We start from the raw sequence: 22016 nt of genomic DNA on the forward strand, positions 1-22016 counted from the left end.
CAACTCTACTACATATTCGTATGGCATTGTAGATGAACAAGCACGCAATTTTCTAACGTTTCCGAAGCAGTCAGTACGAACAGATACTTTTAGGTAATACCTAAGTATTCCCTAAGGAATACACAAGTTTGTATTTTCTTGAAAATATTTGACTGTCAGCTACAAAAATATGTAATACAAAATGGAGGTCTCTATTTAAAAATTATAACGTTACCTTCGTAGCAGGTTTCAAGATCATCATAAGGTCAAACACACAAGATACATAGTATATCTCCGTGGATATCGTGCAATTTTTGTCTGAAACATTTTTTTGTATCATTCATGTTTTTCGAGACATTTAAGCGGCCCGAGATAAACCGGACACACTCTATATAGAAGTAGAAATGACGAGATATGCATGTACATATTTAGTAAAAGTATATGTACATTTCCCAGAAATCATAAAAGCGTTGAAACATATTTTTAAAGTATTTGTATTTAGAAATTAGTGCACAAGATGAAGGCGAAGAAAGGCAAATTTTTTCAGTAAATATGTAGATTACTGCAACTGTGATAGAAGATGTAGAAGAGCAATTGAAGGTGCAAAAATCCAAGTCCACCTTTTACAAAAATTTGACTCCTTGAAGTTTTATATATTTTTATATACTGATCGATCGACGCAAGAATCGGACAAGTCCAATGCATTCATAACAATTTTTGGACTTACACAATGTGACCTTTGGAAAGAAGAATCAGCTATGTCCTGGACTTGTCCGGCTTTTGTTCTAATATATAGCGTTAATGATGGCATTAATGTAGCGTTAATCTGTCAGCCAGTGTTTCAAACGTTTAGTAAAAATATCCTGTTAATCGCGTGTCTTTTTTCTCGTCGATTCAAAACAAAATATTTCACTTCAAATTCTCAGCATTTTGGTCCAAAAACCTAACCTAAATCTAAATGTTGGGAAAGATAGGTACATTTTCCAAAAATGTACGAAGTACCATTTCTTATATCATTTGCCATACTAATGCCTCGCTAGGTCCGAAATATTAGTGTAATAGCTTCAACAAGTTGTACTTAATTCAGTTTCATTCAAATTTCTCACAACATTAAAAATCTGCACTTGCCCGATTTTTGTACCAAGGTCTTCAATTACGAATGTCGCTATCAGAATCGTTTCGTATCAAGGAGACGCTAAAAAACGAAAGTACTCTTGTATCGCGTGTCCGTAGTCCAAGAATTATTATTTCCATAAGATCTCGAACAACATGAATAATCGCGAATGACGCATTGTTTCATTTAATAATAAACAGATACATATAATCCTGCATGTACCGAGAAAATCCATATGATACTTACTGAAAGATGAGATTTTATATCAACAGAAGATTGTGGCGTGATGTGCTCTGTTTCATTAACGGTGCTAATTCTCTCATTAAGCTGTTATTTCTGACAGATTGTGAGGACTTAATTATTAAGATATGTATAATTAACGGATTTGTAAATCAACCAACAGATGTTGAATTAACAAAAGGCTATTTCCAACAAGATGAAGTAATCACACGTGCGTATCTATAGTATAAGACACGCTTCTAATAATAGAAATTGACAATTTTCTTCGTCACTTAATTTTTTTCTTTCTTTTCTTTTTTTTTTTTTTTTTTTGTAGCTCGTAAATAGTCGTTCTTTCTGAAAACGAATCCTCATACGTAAAACCATTAGTCTGCACTTTTGATTTATTTTCTCATAAACAGTTATCTTCTTATCGGTTGTATCACCATCGCTGGAATACCTTGTAATCTCCCAAAATTGCACCGTTCACCACTGAAATTTTCTTCCAATTCTTTCACTATCCAATTCTTTAAGTTTACCGTAAAATTGATAATTTCTATCGTTATATAATAACCAGTTGCTTGAACGCTGTAGACGATTATTTTTAATAATTTCTTTAAAAAAAACTTGTTTCGCAAGATACAAAGTCCACACATACGTAGATGTAAATATTCAGAAATAAATATTACGAATTAGAATACATAGTTAATGAACGAATGTTCAGAATCGATAACGAGAGACTCACTCTACAGTTCAGTCTCCCACTATATAAATAATTTTTTCAAGCATTAAACATTCAAAAATGTAAAATCTTCCAATACATAAATATAAAATAAAGTTGCGACTCTTTCAAAATTTGTTATTTCTTTTGGCAACGAATTGTTTCATTACTGTATGCCTATGGTTGTTGCTTGCTTGATGCATATGAAAATATTCTAATAAATAAATATAACATGAAGTTTTTACTTTTTTCAAGTTTCTTAATTCTTCTAGCAACGACTAGTTTCATTACTGTCTACATATGGTCATTGTACATATGAAATGATGATTATTTAAACTTTCAATTTTACGAACCATATTAGATTAACCTTTATAATTTATTAATTTTTATTTATTTCACCTATTAAACTTTATACTATCGTCGATAAAATATCATAATAAAGGAAAGGCAAGTTTGCTATAAACTAGGTATATTCGATGTTAAAAAGATTTATAACGTAGATATGAAAATCTTATTAGCTATTATGAATAATCAAAATATTCGTTTAATTTTCTTGCATGACGAAACGTGTCATGAAAGCTGTTGAAAAAATAAATTTGTCGTTTGGAAGAAGTTAGAGAAAACCTGATTAAATGTCTGATACATAGATTATTAAAACACTGTAACAATTTCGTTTGGAGAATTTTTAAATTCTAGAATTGATAAGTTTGATAAATCTAGGATAATAAAATTAGTTAAATTTATTTTGTTTGAAATACATGGTGTTCTTGAAGAAACTACCTGCTATTAAAGTTTCATTTAAAAAAGACATTTTGTATACACCAACCCAACAAATGTAATTTATTCCATTTTGAAATTACCTTCTCGCAATTTGTTGGACGTCTTTTTTAAGAGCAACTTACAAAAAGACGATAATCATCAATGCTTGTCTAATATAGCAAGGAGAACCAGTCTTCTTGTTTACATAACAGTTTCTTCCATTCATTTCTCGAATAACACAGTGTATCTTAACAGAATTGCACTACTTGTACGTACGAATTCCTTGTATCTTCACAGGCTGTTATTTTTTCTTTTAGATAAATACGAAGGCATGATGAATTCCTATACCAATTTTAACGTTACTCAGACGTTTCTATGAAGAAAACAGCGAAAAGTATCAACTTAAAAAATTGGTAAAATTCCTATATATGATAATTTATGCATAAAATTCTTCCAACCTATTTCTTTCTCCTGTATCAGAATGTGGTAATATTTCGAATCAAATCTTATACAAATATATATATATACACATACACGCACAAGAAGGTGTTTAGCTAAGGAAGATGTTTTATTCTATTACCACTTTTCCTGTTTAAGATAGTTTTCAACTATTTCCAGACTGCAAATTTTTATGCAAATTTATATTTTCACAATTGAAGAAACATAGAACTTAATTAGAGATTTGTTGTATCTATTAAAAATTATAATCCTTATTGTATATGTATACCTGTACATGTATGCATATAATTTTTATATAAATTTTATTATGTAAATTGTGCATTACGTGCGCTCACATGTACTTACATGTATACTTCGTTTCTGTACAATTGTATTGTATCGTACAGCGTCTAGATTTCGTAAGATACGATGGTACATGCTGTTGTATTGGTTGGACTTGACAAGGGAACCGATACATGTCGATTTCGAACTTTGCACAAGTGTTCGTTAGACGTTTCTAGAAATATAGGCATAATTCGTTCGTGCCTGTTTTTTACTTCAAAGAAATCAACCCTTTTATTCAAACCAGACCACCTCTGTAAGTGCTTCTAAGTCGTAAATGACAAAAGATATCTAAAAATGATTGAAATAAACGTTATACCGTGTCTTGGCGCGAAAAATTTGTTGAAAAAAAATCATTTCTTCTACGAAAATTCGATGAATAAGTATGGTATAGTATTGTATGTATTATATTGTGTATCTATATGTATACGTAATATAAAATAAAATTTCACTGCAAGCGTCTGTATATTACAGCTAATCTCGAGAACTACTAAACGCATTTTTATGCAGTTCTCACCATTTATCGAATAAGGTTTAGGCGTGTGAAACGTTAACATATGACAAAGGAAGTAGAAATCTAAAATATGAGTCAGAGACTAGAGATGGCGTGAACTGTTACTTGTGAATCACGACTCGATCACGTTCGTCTGCAATCAAGGGGATTTTTACAGCAATTTGTAATTTTTCTTGATCGCTTCTCATTGATAAAGGGCATAACTGTTCTTCGCACGAATCACGTAACTTGTATATTTTATATTAGCGATATCAAGCGAATATTACGATTTTAAAATAGAGAGGAAGAATTAATGTTTTATTCTTTAAGACACTAATATAAAATGAAGAAAGGAAAATTGAATTACTTTTCGTTTTTAATACTGAATAAAGTAAATTTACGATATATAAAGAAAACTTAAGGCAATTTTAAATTAACGTTATATGCAGATATCTCTATGCAAGCTATATGCAAGTATTCTGTAAAAAATAATTCAATCAGGATCGAGAATTGCGATCACCCTGAGCAAATTCATTCGAGATAGAAAAAAACTTCATTCATCATGGTCGTGAATGAAGTTAGGTCACGACCATGATTCTGATTCTACGATCACTATGATAGATCTCCCGTTAGTGATCTTACACGCCATCTCTAGTGGCAATCGTTTCACGGACTATAGAATGCCTAGCAACCCAACAGAAATTCAGAAAACTGTCAACTATGTTACTAGAAAAGATTATATAATATATAATGTTGCGGGAAAAACCTGAGTATGTAAGTACCAACTAGTATTTGTACATAAATCGTGTTTATTGTATAGTTTTATACATTAATATGTTGTATAGCATGCGTATAAATGGCGAATATTTGTTACATATTCAGGAGGCTAAACAGGTTAAACGAGATCAAGTGCTTGTAACCTCATAGCGGATCCAACAAAGATTAAACATCTATTTATATATATATATATATATATATATATATATATATATATATATATTTATTAAGTTTCATTCAATTTGTGCCTTCTTACATCCTTACATTTCGCATGAATGTATAAAAATTCGTAGTCTGATTATTTCCAACACTGTACTACTTTAAATAAATATCATTTTCTTCTTCAAATCTTCTTCCACAATAAAAATGCCTTAAAAAATGAAACAATTCTAGAGGCAGTTGAAGAAGAAAGTGGAAATTTGTGGTTTATGTTTTATATAGCTTTAACCGCAAGAAGTCTTTAACGGCACAAGCTGTTTCCTTTCAATACTGTTTTTAGCTCTCCTCTTTTTTTTCTTTTTCTTTAAGCAACAGAATCGAAAAAATATGCATATTCAATCAATACAAATCCCAGAAAAAAATATATTCTCCGTGTAACTTCTACATACATTTTCCAATTAGTTTGAAATTTTATCCATATAACCATGGCAGTCTTATTATAGCGCTAATGAAATTTCAAAATGCTTTCCACAACACACACGATATGTATGTATATGTATACAGCTACGTATAAAAGTCTTCTACATTTTCTAGCGAGCCACTATAGCTATAAACAGTCTGTCATCAAACAAATTTGAGAAGCGACGACCTATTTGCCTTTCCTACCGTTTCTCTCGATCCGAACCTCCCATTTCTACACCGAAGAATCTCGGAACGTGAGAAAAGCAAGTCCCTCTTCCCGTGGCTTACCAGGTCATCTTCAAACTCGTCGTCGTCCGTGTCCGAGTCGGAGCGACCTCTCAGCTTTCGAACTTTCTTTTTCACCTCTTTCTTCACCACCCTCGTTATTGCATTTTCCGGCTGCGGGCAATCGTTCATAGGTTGTTAAAGAAAAAGTCTACCAAAACAACCAATCTAACCGGACATCGACTAGCTGCCTCCATACTAGGATATCACCTAGCGGTTAAGATAAGTTAGCGATACATTCGTCGTTGGTCCTTTTAGTACCCGGTATACTACTTGCCAGAAATACACAGAGCAGATAGACCGGCTTCGTTTCTATATTTTATTACATTCATTTTATTGCAATGCACTAACGTTTCCGGCCGTAGATCTAGATTCGACCTTTCACTTATATTCCAAGCTTTGTACTGCAAAAATATTAAAGAAAGATATATTTTGAAGAACTTTCCTTGGGTATTATATCAATTTTATTGATAATGAAGAAAAATCAGATTTAGAGAACTTCGATATCGAACGAAAAATTCCATTGTATGGAATGCGTACAATATAAGAGTAGCATTGAGAATGTGTTCTCGACCATTTGCTCTTCTTTCACTTTTTACAGTTAGTTTCGCCGGATCTGTGAATCGAAAAATATAACTGCTTCGTTTAAGGAAAATCGTTATCTTTGATAACTGCAGGCTTCTGCTGATTGAAAAGTAATTGTTATGCTTGGAATTGGTTAAGAAGAAGTCTATAATTTTACTTTGAGAAATCGGTTTAAAAAAGCGAAAAGAAAATTGCAAGTTTGGTCGTAAATGTCATTTAAATTTTTAATTATAAGTAATTAATAAGAAACTATGTATGTATTTTGTAATTTATTAAATTATAAGATAATTATAATTCCAATAAGATATTTATAATTCTAGTGAAATGTTTTCAGCTGAAATTTTATATTTGTAATTACAAACGATAGAATTGCTTCAGTACTCTATGCTCTGTATTTATCGAGTATTTCTGGCATTTCTTATAAATTAAAATAGAGTATTGAGCCTTAGGAGGAACAAATTCAAACATAATATTGTTTGCGAAAGATATAATCTTTAACAATACTCTTTTTGGAATACCTAATTTAGAAAACAATGAATATCTAATTTAAAAACATTTCTCCAAACGTTACTTGAAAAAAAGCTACTCACACCTAAAAGATAGGTCACGAGCTTTCTCTTATGATACTGGAAACTGATGCCTAGATTTCTCATTTTCATCGTTTATTGCACGAACTTAATTATCTAAGTACACCAGTAATATTCGATGTAGATTAAGGTACTATACCATAAAGTTGTTTAAAGAATGTATTAATTTACTTGATATTGAAATAATTAATAAAATGAACTTTTTTCTCTCAAATCACGAACTGCATTTAAACATGTGTTAAAAGTAACACTTTTCAGAAATACAATTCGAGTAATAAATTAAGAAGTACTCAATTGATTAGATTAGATAAGAGGGAGAGTATTCGTTCATTGCTTTTTTAAAAAGTGACTATAAGTAAGAAAAGTATTTCAGAATTGTAGATAAACATGAATCAACCCAAATATTGAAAGTTAAGTTTAAAGAAATTTTTAACGGAAAAAATATTCACTATATCCTCAAAAATGTATCAAAATCAGTATAGAAGTTCTTATTTGGAAACTTATATAATTAACATGCACGTACTGTATTTTTTTACTATGAATAAATTTACAATTATTTAATAATGCAGACAACGAATTTAAAATGAGATATAAAAATATTAGTGACAAATTTATAATTTGTTAGTTGTAAGTAATTTGTTAGTTATAAATAAAAGCTGATTTCACAAAACATTATCTCTTTATCAAAGCCCATTATATCTTCTTACGTTCAACTGAACTTCAACAGCAATATCTATTAAACGTACAGTAGTTGCTGAAATTTTTTAACTTTGTTCTACAATATCTTTTTAAAATGCTTTCAAAATTCTTTGCAAAATCTATATTAATGATTTATATTTACATTCCTAATACGAAAATTCCAATTAATGATGCTACCCTACAATTTTACAAGACTGTTTGCAAAATTCCACATATTATATAATCCGATAATTTTAAAGATAAAAAAGGCAAGGCCGATCCTTTAGGTATGACACAAGTTTAGTTCGCCTCAATTTTATAAAGTGAAGAAGAAATTTTCAAACAATGAATTTTAGAATTTTTCTGCAAATAATTTTCAAGAAAATCAACTTAATTACAACAGAAATGAAGTGTAACAACAGAGTACCAATACTCATTTTTGTATCTGGATCTCCTAGATTCAATTTTTCATTAATTGACACTGATTCAAATGTAAAAATGTATCGCTTCTTTCATTTTCTACGTAATGAAAATAACAGGATAATACAATCTATTATATTATGATTTCTACGAAATTTGGCCTAAAATAGCAATGCAACTTCCACTCTATTTATTGTTTAGGCCAACATACATACTACGATAAAAATACTTGTTATTATCTGCAACTGCAGATAATATAATTACGTCATCTAATTTTCACATCTGTCCTGCAGAAATAAATAGAAGCTAAACATATATCTTTACAGAAACTTCTATCCTAATTAGAGATGCCTAAGTTCTAGTAATTATTTTTAATCTCTAATTAATCGTATTAATGGAAATGTAAATACATAATTACGTGTACTTTTAAAACATTATATGCTGAAGTAGCATGCTTTACAATTTGAATAAAGTTTATAAATTTGTGATTAAGAGAGTAAAATTGTAATTTCCTTCTAGTTGCACTACGAAATAATGTAATAATTTATTAACGTTTCTTTATCAAAACATAGATATGTAACCATTAGTATTTGAATTTTACCATAAATTTATCCTTCACATAACAATAGCACGAAAATGCCGTTTTTCTTCGAAAACTCAACACTTATGTAATTACATATAATTAATCATACTTAATTAAGTCTAAAATTAGAGAATATCTTTCAAATAAAAGATTTTAGAATATTTCGATAGAACAAATGATAAATGATAATTCCATATAAGTGAAACATGTTTCAAATGGATTGTTCAATCTCGATTGCTTCCTACAAGATCATTATCCGTTAAGTTAAGTTTTCTATATGTAGTTAAATCGAATTTCACCTGGCGATCACAAGTCGTTTTGATTTCCACGAGTTTCTCATTTTCCCCATTGGAAAATATGTTCGTGCGTCTTATTCTAAGAATGAGAACATGGAAAGGGCAAAAAAGAAACGACGACCAGATGAGCCGCAGTCGCCTAAAATTGGTCACGTTTAGTCGGCTCGCAGAAATGTTGAAACCCGTGGAAGAAAAGACGACAAGGAGACAATAAAGGTACATATACGCGAACGCGACTGTGTCAAGGTGAAGGCGCGTCTACACCAACCGCTTGGTGAAAGCAAATGGAACATCCACTTGGTCGTAACTCGTAACTGTACTTGAAATCACGCGTCGGAAGTCCGTGATTCCGGGCTGAACTCCGTTTAAAAAAAAACCCAATCGAGAATATCATGGCAAGTATATTTTTGAAAGGAATAATCGGAATTGTTTCTCGTGATTATTTAATTTCTCCTATATTTGTCGTGTCTGCCTGTTATATTTTCAAAGCTAATAGTTAAAACGTAAATCATCAAACATGCCAGATTAAAAAAAATTGTTTCCATCTCATACCTAAAAGAATCTGAATCAAGAATATCGTGTTAAGTACGATATCTTTAAAAGAAATGATCAAAATAATCATTTTTCATGGTTATCTTCCATGCATTTTTAAAATTATCTATAATAATAATAATTAAGACGTAAATGGTAAAAAATTAATGATTTATAATTTCGTACAAACAGCTAGGATTAGAGTTGGAAAAAATTATTTCTATTTCTAACTTAACGAATAGGCGTAATATAAATTTAATTGCAAAAAGTAATTTTGTTGTTAAAATTATTACTATATTTTGCTACTATAGTTTTTTGAACAATTGTTCATGTATAGATGCAAGATTACAAATGCATTAGAAAAGTTATTCCGAAGATGTAAATTTTAGGCAAATGAATAATTAATTAATTGTGATATGATAAATATAAATTATTTTTTAGGAAGAATAAAATGCCGGTTGAATATAAGATAAGAATGGATGCTGTAACCTGTAACTGTGAGATAAGAATCGAGCGTAAAATTGAACGTGTGGTTGATCGTTGAACGTAACGAATCTACGAAAGTCGATGACATCAGCATTCGCCGTCACATCTCTCCCTAAGTTACTTTTTTTGTCAAAATGACACATGTAAATGCCTAAATTCAATCGACCAGTCATTCATTCCAGAATAAATAATTTAATTTTAACATTTACATAATAGTATAAGTACTTTTTCACTTTTAACTCCTAAAAATTGTTAAATAATTTTATAAAGCCGTTATATTGAATGATCAGTGATAAATTATATATTACATATTTTGCTTCACGTGTCTTACAAAAATTTATCTCGTGAAAGCAATTGTTCACTATTTCTAAATTATGATAGGTAATAGTATATTATCCATATACCACTAATGTATTTTATCTATAGAAAGTAGTAAATATGTAAGTACTTAATAAATAGTTTAATATTGACTATTGATTAAATACAGAGCTTATTTCACACCGAAGCAACTACAGAAGCTTTTAGATATTTGCAGATACATGTAGCTCAATTTCATATACGAAAAAGAGCCATCATGTACGATTAAAGGAATTATATAGCGCAATAAACAACCAGTCATCCTACCTTTTTATACAATTTTATCCACGTCAGATCGCCCTTATTGTCGGTATACTGGAGTCCGAAAAACCACACCTCACGCAACCCGATCGTTTTCACAACTTGGTCAAAGAGTTGCTTCCCGGTAGTCGTCTGCTGGATCGCGAACTCCAGTTCAGCGTCCATTGTCGTCACCCTGACATTCATCTTTACATATAAAATAAGAAACAAGAATCAAAAATAAGAAATTCATTGAAGTAAATTGAGATGTCACCCGGTAGAGGGAAGGACGCCACTTCTAACCCTTTTCCTACATGTGTATATAATCTCAGATCCTTCTCTCAAAAAAGAAGAAATAATTTATGAACACATGAAATATTACAATTCTAACCTATATCCTTCTGCTTTTGAAAATATTACTAAAGAAAGAATTTGAAAGGGACAAAATAGCTTATAGATGAACGCTTACCATTTTAGCACCGGCAACCATGGCTGTGAACTGCGATGATACGAGAACGTAAACGCGAATTCAACTGAGATCCGTTAAAACGATCAAAATTGATAAGTGACTGAGTATTGTGGCACCGAACGTGAATAATCTCAACAATACAACACTGGAAATTTGTAGATGTATTGGTCAAGACGAATGAACACTCGATACCACAAGATTTAACCGTCTGTCTGTCGAACTATCGACAAATCAAAATCTTAAGTCTCAAGTCATACAATGGGCTACTATGCTATGGGGCAAGTGCAGCCGGCAGCGTCTTTCCCCCCACTCCTTCCCTTTATAAGCTATGCATTGTTGTTCTTCTCTTTCCGAAACATAGCCAGAGCTCGTAAGAGCAAGAAAGAAGAACGAATGTGATCACGTGAGGAACACGATGCGCATAGCCAGAGCCAATCAGCGTTTAGTTAAAATACCGGGTGTACAGAAGGAAGTAATTTTTCGAGAACGGTTTACGTTTACCGACATGATCGGTCTTCTTCAAAATGAAACGTTCTAAAATAATCGAAGCATCTTTTGTGTAATAGTTACTTATATCGTGTCCTAATCATTTGTTCTTGTAAAATAGTTTTATCGCCGTAACTCGTTAAACGATGATTTCTTTGTTCAAAAATACCATAATGGAAGCATACCGTCATCACAATTTGAAGGGTACGTATGAAACTTTTGTTTCTTTTTTTTATTCTCTAAAATTATTCAAGACTAATACGAAATATGTTAAGGAATGAAGATTAGAAACTTATTAAAACTTATTAAAATTATCAATAATATCAATAGGGATAACTTGATCAATCTATCATATAACTTAAAGCTTGTTACTACTGAACTTGTTAATTATTATAATAATACTGTTTCACCTAGAATACTACTATATTGTATGTAAGAAAAATGTGCTCATTATCATTAACGTTTAATAATGTCTTTTTATTGCTAGAGACTGTACAAGAGTATACTACACATTTTTACCAATATAAAATTTAAAGTGAAGCTAATTTTAAAGAATATATTTTTTTTATAAAATATACCTACCGTTTTCGGCATTTTGGTAGCTTCCTTTGGTCGTCTTCCCGTGTCAAACAATGAAAATATCAATCTGTAACAAAAATGAATTATAATTAATAAAACATTATATTATTAATAAATTCTATAATATCTGTATACATTAAATACTATAATACACATAAAATGAAAAAATGGAAATAAAACTTCCTCCAAATATTACAAACTATCCAGAAATGTTATGTTTAACAAGAATTCGCGAATATTATTAACATTTTTTAAATATTACTTTCAATGAGTTAGTACTTTTTCAATAATACATTGTAATATATTCCACAATCCTATAAAAAATGCGGAAAAGTATTTAAGAAATATTTAATAATGTTATAATACTAACTAACAATAATTAATGATAATAGAAAGAAGCAACATCATTGCTAATTAATATTATTGTGTAGTGACGGATCAACTTGAAATTACTGCAAGATCATTGTTAAAAAAACAGAAGTACATGTACATAGCGTGTTCATAGTCGAGAACTGCATACAAGTCTCCATATTGCAAGAAGAGACAGGTTATAATGTAAATCCGCGTGACCGACATCCGTCCGCAATAAGGAGTAAGGAGTGCCTGCGCACTGTGTCTAGCATTCCCCTTTTATCTAGGACCACTACGTCCATTGAACTGTTGGTATCTTCTAACTTTTTGTCAATGGCGGTAAAAAAGCTCAGCGGGACGTATCCGTCCAACTTTTCACGTAGCATGGAGATAGAAAGTATCTATTAATAAAGTCTCCATTTCCGACTACATTCTGCGTCCGAAGTCCAAAATACTCGTCGCAAAATCTCTATGTTTACGTGAATGGCTAAAGCATGTTTTTCACGGCGTAAATTTCAAATTTTTATTTCAATTTATGGTACGATTTCACGCAAAAACGCTCAAATATATACATGTTTTAAACCTGAAATGTACTAGAAGATAAAAACAAATATTTCAAATAATGTAAATACATACAGAAGGTGTTACACGTTAGAAATTTCCACATAATCGAAGGAATGTTATGATGAAAAAGGATTCATGTTTCGAAATCTCTTCCAAGGTCATTCATTGACGCCAAATACATACATGCTATTTCAACGGTAATTTACATATCGATTATATACCTTTATTATATAATAGTACACGTTTTGCTATAATTTACGTAAAATCGAATAGTGTGTGTGTGTGTGTGTGCACGCGCGCGCGCGCGTGTGTTTGTGCGTGTGTGTTATTATAATGTACACGTTAAACTATTTCGGATATTTTGATTACCGAAATATTCAATAAAAGAAAAAGATAATTATGGAAAAAGACGAGACACCTTCATTATGCATACACAATAGGTATATAGTATATAGTATATAGCGTGAAATATTGCAAGCTAATTGCTGAGATTGACTAGAAATGCGTAGGATTAACAGAAATGTAAGCTTGTAATCCTGTCATCCTGTCTCTGTCGTCTCGTTTTGCTTTAAAGGAAAAGACGATTGCTAAACAGTTCACGAGAGACCGGGCATTTCACATTACATTTATAGTATCATTCGTGTCTAGATAGCTGTAACATTAAATTATCTCAACATTTTATTCTACATATATAACAATTAATTATCTATCTACATTTACAGAATCTTTTTTTCATGGATGTATTTACTGCATGGCTCTTTGTACGAAAAAGATATTGGAATGTAGCATGTCACCTTCAATGACTAAAATTATGAAGCAAATATATTTATAAATCTATTGTATGAATAGAACACATAAAATCAAAATGTCAATAGAAAAAAAGAATGTATTCTCATTAGAAATTTCTTAAGGATATTATGGTATTATGAGATGACATTATAACTTAAAGAAATAACCTGTATCTAGGTTAGTAATAGTAAGGTAGTTCTCAAGGAAAAAGTAGGAACTAGGAAATAGGAAATTTGATAAAAACGTCTAACAATATTGAAACGAGTAATATTTCGAAGATAGTTAAAAAAATATTTGTTCTAAGATTTATACATATAAAATGTGTAACTGCTTAATACCGAGTTCCAATTCAATATGTACAACTTACATTATTGTAATTATAAGATATAAATTCTATGACACATGTGCCACACATTCACAGTAGGCCGGTGGCACTTGCACTTGCACTATATCCGTTAGAGAAAACGACAGGAAATTGTATGATCCACACCCAAAAATCCCGTCACGTTCGGACAATACTGACACCTCACTGATAATATGGCTGCCGCCTGCCCACCCGCTCGCACAATTTTCTTCGGGAGAAGGGATAAATCATGAACTACGTATATAAGATAGATGAGTCTACCATAGAATTGTAAAGTACGTTTAAAGATAGAGCCAACAAATATGTTCAATTTTTTTTTACTTATTTTCTTCTAAACTTCTTCATTATTGTTTCATATATGGTATTTATTTTTATTTCTATCTTTTATTCAATTACTTATAATTGAATATATTGTAACTTTCAGCTTTACTTTCCAGCATTTTTGTTTTTATTAGAATTCACTATAATTTAGAGTACTATCAGAGAAGTGCTATGTGTAATCTGTAAAATTAGATTATAACGTTATATGTACGTATGTAAATGTTATAAAATACATAGTGTGCTGAAAAATTGTATAACAATTATCAGAACTTGTTGTATATCAGAATTGTATATCAGGCAAATATTTTTATATAAGTTTCGTTATTATTTTGTAGATCTCAAGTTTTGTTTTGGATCTGTATGTTTAATCTTGATATTATCAAGATTGTGATCTTATAGTAGTCAAAGTTCATAGCAAGGAAAGGTTTTTTACACTATAAGTAAATTGTAATCGCGACTGTAATATATGTACATACAGAAGATTTTGTCTTTTTTCTAATACCTATATTTAAGTACGCAAATACACTCTATTTAGGAGAAATGTAAGTAACGGTAAAATTACGATACGAATATGTATTTTACTATAAAAATAAATTCTTATCGACATATAAGTGAAATTTGCTGCGTTTCAGTTTCTTGTACATTCCTTCATTTTTAATTTGTTACTTCTTGACTCGTTAAATATTATCACATACTAAACTACTAAATTTCTTCCGTTTCTCTTAACCTAACTTGATAAAATTTTACTTATGACAGGACAAACAGGTATAATAAAAATTTGTTACATGACATTGTGTTCAGTGTAATAATATCTGCACAGTCATCCTTAACGTAAATTAAATTATTCTTAATTTCTTTAGCGATAGTAGGCTGAAATATTTGCTTGAATTTAATTTTACATATTATTCAATTTTTTCATGCTCTGTATTCTAAATTAGAAATTTAAATAACAATATAACTAGTCAGTGTATGACTCTTTCTATATCAAAACAATTTTATTATTAATAAATTGTATTTCAAAGTCTTAAATATAAGAGAATTATAAAGAATGTTATTTTTAGGCCATACCACAAGTTTTTCATAAATAGCATGTCCCATCCACACTTCTGATGCTTTCAGTATGAGAGAAATAGAAAAATATGGTTAGTTATTGATACATGTTTTCATTAAAAAATTATTATAAATATTAATTATTATTTTTACTATTTTAATATATAATACTATAAAAGTATGTACATATATATAAGCATGTATATTATTTATTTGAAATCTATCAAGTTAAGTTTTAGCCATTTCTTTCATGACTAACCCTTAAGCTAATAATATATAACTAAACAAAATAAACCAAATCATAGCATATATTGTAAATAATTTCACTTTTTTTATATTAGGTATCATTTGACTAAATCATAATTGTAGATTTATTTAGTTTCAATTTACTTCTTGCTTGTATTTCATATATATAATTTCTAATGTATTATCATGGAGTTCTTAACAACCATAGTATTAAGAAATTAGTTCAATAAAAGCACAATAACAATTGAACGACTCTACTATAATGTTATATTTGGTTGGCATGTATCTTGAATTTTAAAAAGAACATGTGTAAATAATTAAGTGTCTAATTATTCATATTATAAAGAAATATATACAGACATTGAATAAATACAAGATTATTATATTATGTTATATATGTTATATATTATGATTATATTTTATGTTATTATTTGTGCAGGCAAATTGGAATAAAAAACGACGCATGGCCTGTGAGCCTGTTATAAAAGGGCAAAAATCTTTACTTAAAAAAGGAGATATGTTTTGTTGGGGTAATACTAGACATGGAGAATTAGGTTTAGGTGGTATAGAGGATGAAATTATTTTAGTTCCATGTCAAGTTGACTTTAAAAAAGCTTCAGAAATTCAGCAAAGTAAGTTCAACTATAATCACATGTTCATGCATACATGTATTTGTGTATATAGATTTTCATTTAATTGTTTATACCTTTAAAAAATTTCTTTCTGTAGTTGCTTGTGGTGAAAATTATACAGTGGTTATTACTCATGATGGTAAAATATATTCATGTGGAAATAATGACTATGGACAACTTGGTCATGAACGAGGAAGGAAAAGATTACGTAAGTATGTTAATAGATAACATAAATTAGTAAATTAGATTTATATGAGATTACATATCTAATTTTATATTTAGAATTAATACTTGGAGTAGATGCATTTGTATTTAAAAAAGTAGCTTGTGGAGCATATCATACCATAGCAGTAAACGAATGGGGTCAATTGTTTAGTTGGGGATCTAATTCAGAAGGTCAACTAGGTAATGAAATTTATTATTATAAACATTATATTTCAAAGTTTCCAATTACTATTCTTTTAAGAACTTACATTTTATCTTTATTATAGGTTTAAATTCCAAAAATTTTATGGAATGTTCACCACGTATGGTAAAGACTCTAGGTACAAGTATTATAGTACAAGTAGCTTGTGGTATGAAACATGCTCTTGCATTAACAAATAATGGAGAATTATATAGCTGGGGTTCTAATAGTGAAGGACAACTTGGTTTAGGTGTTGATATTAGATGTGAAATAAAACCTAAACTTATCAATACTTTAGCTGGTGTTCCTATTGCTTTTATTGCCTGTGGAGGATATCATAGCATAGCTATATCAAAATCAGGTATTATAATAAGAGTTACGAAATAAATTATTTTCATAACTAGAGAAATAACTAAATTTTTCTGTAGGAGCTATATTTGGATGGGGAAAAAATACATTTGGGCAGTTAGGGCTAAATGATACACAAAATAGAAATTTACCACATCAATTGCAAACATTACGAAATGCAAAAATATGTTATGCGGCTTGCGGAGAAGAATTTTCTGTATTTTTAACAGTTGTAAGTATTTTTATTTGTACATTAAATAGCTTTATCAATAATGTTATGTAAAACTTATATTAGGATGGTGGAGTATTTACATGTGGTGCGGGAATGTATGGTCAATTAGGACATGGGAGTAATAATAATGAAATTTTACCTCGTCAAGTTATGGAACTTATGGGTAGCACAGTTACACAGGTATATTACACAAAATATAGATTGGTGCATCATTTGTTTATTAACGTGTGTTTATGCTATATTAAATATTTTATTTTGAGATCTCATGCGGCAAAAGACATACCTTGGCATTGGTACCATCACAAGGTAGAGTTTATGCATGGGGCTTGGGTGGTGCAGGCCAATTAGGTAACAATTCTACTCGAAGCATACCAACTCCACAAGTAGTACGTGGTCCATGGGTTGCACCAAATGGCTCTTCGATGATGGACCTTGATAAGCAATTCAGTTCTTGTACAGTTGGCTATGTCGTTAAACATATTTTCACTGGTGGAGATCATTGTTTTGCTACAGTAGTTACACAAAATGTAGATATTCTTTAATTATTATTCTTATTATGTACTCATACAACTTAATAATAGTATTTATGTTATTATATAAATATAAATATCATATGTTTAATTGTTTTCAGGATAATATAAAACCAGATGACTGTAGAACATTGGAAAGCTCCTCTCAAATTCTTACGATAACTGAAGAACAATTAATGGCATGTCAACGAGTTCCACCATATTCATCTGTTGATCATGAACTTATGACGTGAGTAGAAAAGTTAGTACCTAAGGCTGTTATAGAAGTATATAATATAACGAATTTTTTACTGGTTATCTAAAAGAAATCTAAAAAAGTTAAAATTCATTCTTTTTCCAATTGACAATTCATCACATCTTGCTTCTTTTATAAACAATCAATAATGACATTCATACAATTTTGTGAATTAATATACTTATAGATATCTAGAAACGGTATTTAAAAGTCTATCCTGTGTAAATGGATCATTCTTATTTAAAAACGATGCTCGTTATGGATGTTCAAGTAAGCATCATGGAGTGGATCTTGATCAAGCAACTAAATTATTCGGAATTATTAGAGAATTGGATAACAGCACAATTCAAGAATTGGTATATAAAAAAAATAAATTTTACGAACCTTAGATATTATCATACATAAAATTACAATAAATGTATTATTCTTTCTTTAGATATTTACTTGCATATCAGACAGCTTGATTTCTTCCTTTGTTAACTTGCCACCTAAAATAATTTCTCCGGAATGTTTAAGAATCTATTTAATATTACCCCTGTATCATGGTTTCGTAAATCCACTTAATTGTAATTTATTACATAAGCCATTCTGCAAAGCTATTTTAGCATTACATCCAGAAGTCCTTGAAATTGTTAGAAATTGGTGGCTTGAAGCACCGCCTCATTATTTTGAGAGATTAGTTAGAGTTCATAAATCAGTTGTTCTGCATTATGTAAAACAATCTAAACCAAATAAGGTAATACTCACGAATACTTATTTTATCATTTAAAGAAATATATAATATGCTTAAAATTTTATATATTTTGAATATTTTTATATAGGGTATATTATGGGATGTGACGTTGCAAGTTATATTAGATTCTTTATACTTGCTAAATAAATTGAACAATGAAGATTCTGAAGGCAATAAAGTACCTTATTCTACATTTCATTTGCCAGAATTAGTAGAGCTTATAGACATAAGGGCCGATTACATAAAGTGGATTTCAGAGAAAGAATCTTTTTCAGCACGTTATGTAATATAATGACTGTTTGATTTATTAAACTTTTTAAAAGCTATTAAAAATATAGTAATTAAACATTTACATTTTTAATTAAATTTTTTTCAGTATCAGAAGGTGTTTTGTAATTATCCATTCCTTCTTGACGCAAATGCTAAAATTATATTGCTTGAAACGGATCAAGCTATTCAGGTAAAGCATGAACTTGTATTATATCCATATAAGTACGTTTATATATTTTCTATATTATGTTTGTCATATTATATTATATTATGTTATGTTTGTATATATATGTATGTATACATATGTTATGTGCATAGATGCAATCAGCAATGAATGAGGCAGCAACCCGAGCTGTAATGAATCAAATATTTCTTGATCCATTTTCTGTAGACTCACGACATCATAATCAGTTTGTAATATTAAACGTTTCACGGGAAAATATAGTTGCTGATACTTTACGAGAATTGGGACACTATAACTCTAGTGACTTAAAAAAGCCTCTTCGAGTGAGTATTATAATTATACTTTAAATATTTTATTTATAAGAGATTAGCTGTCCACCCACAGGTTCGACCGCACAGCATTTGAATTTATATTTATTACCTTTTTGTTTAAACACTTCTATTATATTTAAGAGTTGCATTTCGAAAATCGCTCAAACACTGTCTCTTTATTTTTAATGAGAAGTTTATATGCGGAATTTCATTTTTGGAACTTTAGTGGACATAGAAATACGGTTATCACGTAAAAAAAGTTTTTTCTCATTTTTACCCCTTCAATGTCGATATTTCCAAATATACTTTCATATACTTCGTCATAAAAGCAGTATACTGTCTAAATTTCACGTTTCTAGGTACAGTTGTTTGGGCTGGGTGTTGATGAGTAGATCAGTCACTTTTGTATTATATGTATAATACAAATTTATATATATATAGATAGATAATTGAAATGCATTATTTTATAAAGGTAAAATTTCACGGCGAGGAAGCAGAAGATGCAGGTGGAGTTAAAAAGGAGTTTTTTATGTTATTACTGAGAGAAATTCTAGATCCCAAATATGGCATGTTCAAACAATATGAAGAAACTAGAGTTATTTGGTTCAGTGAAGATTCATTTGAGGATGAAAAGATGTATTTTTTAATTGGAATCCTTTGTGGACTAGTTATTTATAATTTTATAATTATTGATTTACCATTTCCATTAGCTCTATATAAGAAATTGTTACGTGAACCAGTTGCCTTAAATGATATCAAAGATATGTCACCAGTTTTTGCCAAGTAAATTGCGCATTATATATATTTTTTGAACAGATATATTACTATACAATGCAAAATAGTATACAATGTTCAATAATCGTTTAGGAGTATGCAAAATATACTTGATTACGAAGAAGCAGATTTTGAAGAAGTTTTTGGTTTACACTTCGAAGTGGTCAGGGAAGTGTTTGGAGAAAAAAAGATATATGAACTTACACCAAATGGTAGTAAAGTTCCTGTTACATTGAAAAATAAGTATGCACATATCTTTTAAAATCCCTTTTTGGCATTTTTATTTTAAACTTTGTATTTTAACAGAATTATTTTTACAGGAAACAATTTGTTGATTTATATGTAGATTATACATTAAACAAATCTGTGGAAAATCATTTTTATGCTTTTAATCAAGGTTTTCATAAAGTTTGTGGCGGTCGTGTATTGGAATTATTTCACAGTTATGAACTTATGGCCGTTGTAGTAGGAAATGAAGATTACGATTGGGAGGAATTAGAAAGGAATGCAAGTTATAAAGAAGGATATACAAAAGATGATCCTACGATTGCGCTATTTTGGCAAGTGTTTCGCGAACTTACATTAGAAGAAAAGAAAAAGTTTTTATTATTTTTAACAGGAAGTGATAGAATACCTATACAAGGCATGAGAGCGATTAGGGTAAGTCGGTTAAAATTTATTCTGATAGTATTATAGCCTTTAGTGCAATCTATATTTTTCTATTTTACAATATTTTAATATCTTTTTATTTTAGATTACAATACAACCAATGAGTGATGAACGTTTACTACCCGTTGCTCATACATGTTTTAATTTACTTGATTTACCACGATATCAAACCCGAGAAAGGTTACGATATAAACTATTACAAGCAATTCAGCAAACCCATGGCTTTTCTTTAGTATAAATTTACTACTTTAATCATGCGATACGTGCATAATATTCTATCGGCTATAAATCTAAGTATTCAATTACATTAAAAAGTAAAAGCTACATCATTCTGTATTTTTTAGAGGCTATATATTTGAGTATCGAATAAGATATTTACATCATTGTTGTTCTATTTTTCTACAATTTATTTATCTATGTTGTCTAGTCGAATATTGAAAGAATTGTACATATAAAATTCAAATCATCAGTACAACATACAGTAATTCAGAAGGGAAATACAAAAATTGTATTATGCACGTTATTCTGATGAATCATTATTTACAATTTTAAACTTTAATCTTATAATTTCATTAATGACTTATTTAAAAGAACAAAACTTGTACTTTTTAAATTACTACATTACGTTTGGATCCCAAAAGTAAGAAAACTCAGGGAAAATTATTAATAAATAAATCAAAGATAATGATTGTTAGTGTATTAATTTTTGAAGAACTACTACATATTATACGATTAAGTTATTTTAATACGTTAATTAGTTGACAAAAAATAAATCTGTACTTGGATAACTCAATGATCATTGACATTTATTTAAGTAACTTATTTGCTTCTTTTTTAATAAGAAGGTAATAAATAGAAATATGATTCATTCTAGAATTGGACATTATTCTATAAATCATATGAGACAATTTATACATAATGTTAATAAATAAACATATTTTGTATGATTATTCATAAAGAAA

The 22016-nt window shown here is 29.6% G+C and overlaps 2 protein-coding genes and 1 long non-coding RNA gene across 6 annotated transcripts in view; 2 read left to right on the plus strand and 1 right to left on the minus strand.

Moving 5' to 3' along the window:
- The window catches only part of LOC117242173 (moesin/ezrin/radixin homolog 1), a 35696-nt gene extending 23002 nt beyond the window's left edge, over nt 1–12694 (minus strand). The window contains exons 1-3 of one of the 3 annotated variants that reach the window (XM_033508631.1): nt 12536–12694; nt 12049–12112; nt 10539–10718 (exon numbers count right to left, since the gene is read on the minus strand). In XM_033508631.1, the coding sequence (XP_033364522.1) occupies nt 10539–10718; nt 12049–12112; nt 12536–12621 (330 nt within the window). In that variant the 5' untranslated portion in view covers nt 12622–12694. Of the gene's footprint in view, nt 1–10538; nt 10719–10980; nt 11202–12048; nt 12113–12535 lie in introns of those variants that run through there. The other 2 variants (XM_033508632.1, XM_033508634.1) reach the window with 2 other exon arrangements.
- Nucleotides 11413–13107, plus strand: LOC117242184. Its single transcript, XR_004495196.1, has 2 exons — nt 11413–11670; nt 12477–13107. It is a non-coding gene; the product is annotated as an uncharacterized LOC117242184 (long non-coding RNA).
- Nucleotides 13108–14596: 1489 nt separating this feature from the next.
- On the plus strand, nt 14597–21847 carry LOC117242172 (probable E3 ubiquitin-protein ligase HERC4). 2 transcript variants are annotated; one of them, XM_033508629.1, is made up of 19 exons: nt 14597–14976; nt 15496–15576; nt 16170–16362; nt 16460–16570; nt 16645–16767; nt 16854–17129; nt 17197–17348; nt 17412–17528; nt 17609–17875; nt 17980–18107; nt 18301–18469; nt 18550–18849; nt 18935–19120; nt 19223–19306; nt 19435–19623; nt 20084–20394; nt 20479–20628; nt 20706–21045; nt 21140–21292. In XM_033508629.1, exons 2-19 carry the CDS (start codon nt 15574–15576, stop codon nt 21290–21292), a joined length of 3252 nt encoding a protein of 1083 aa, XP_033364520.1. In that variant the 5' UTR covers nt 14597–14976; nt 15496–15573. The 2 variants fall into 2 exon arrangements, with proteins under 2 accessions (XP_033364520.1, XP_033364519.1); XM_033508628.1 differs by having other exon boundaries at nt 14599–14976; nt 18935–19129; nt 21140–21847.
- The last annotated feature ends 169 nt before the right edge of the window (nt 21848–22016 follow it).

Source organism: Bombus vosnesenskii, unplaced genomic scaffold, assembly GCF_011952255.1.
Source record: "Bombus vosnesenskii isolate JDL3184/JDL3185 unplaced genomic scaffold, Bvos_JDL3184-5_v1.1 scf7180000016264, whole genome shotgun sequence".
In the NCBI taxonomy this organism is placed as follows: Eukaryota; Metazoa; Arthropoda; class Insecta; order Hymenoptera; family Apidae; genus Bombus; species Bombus vosnesenskii.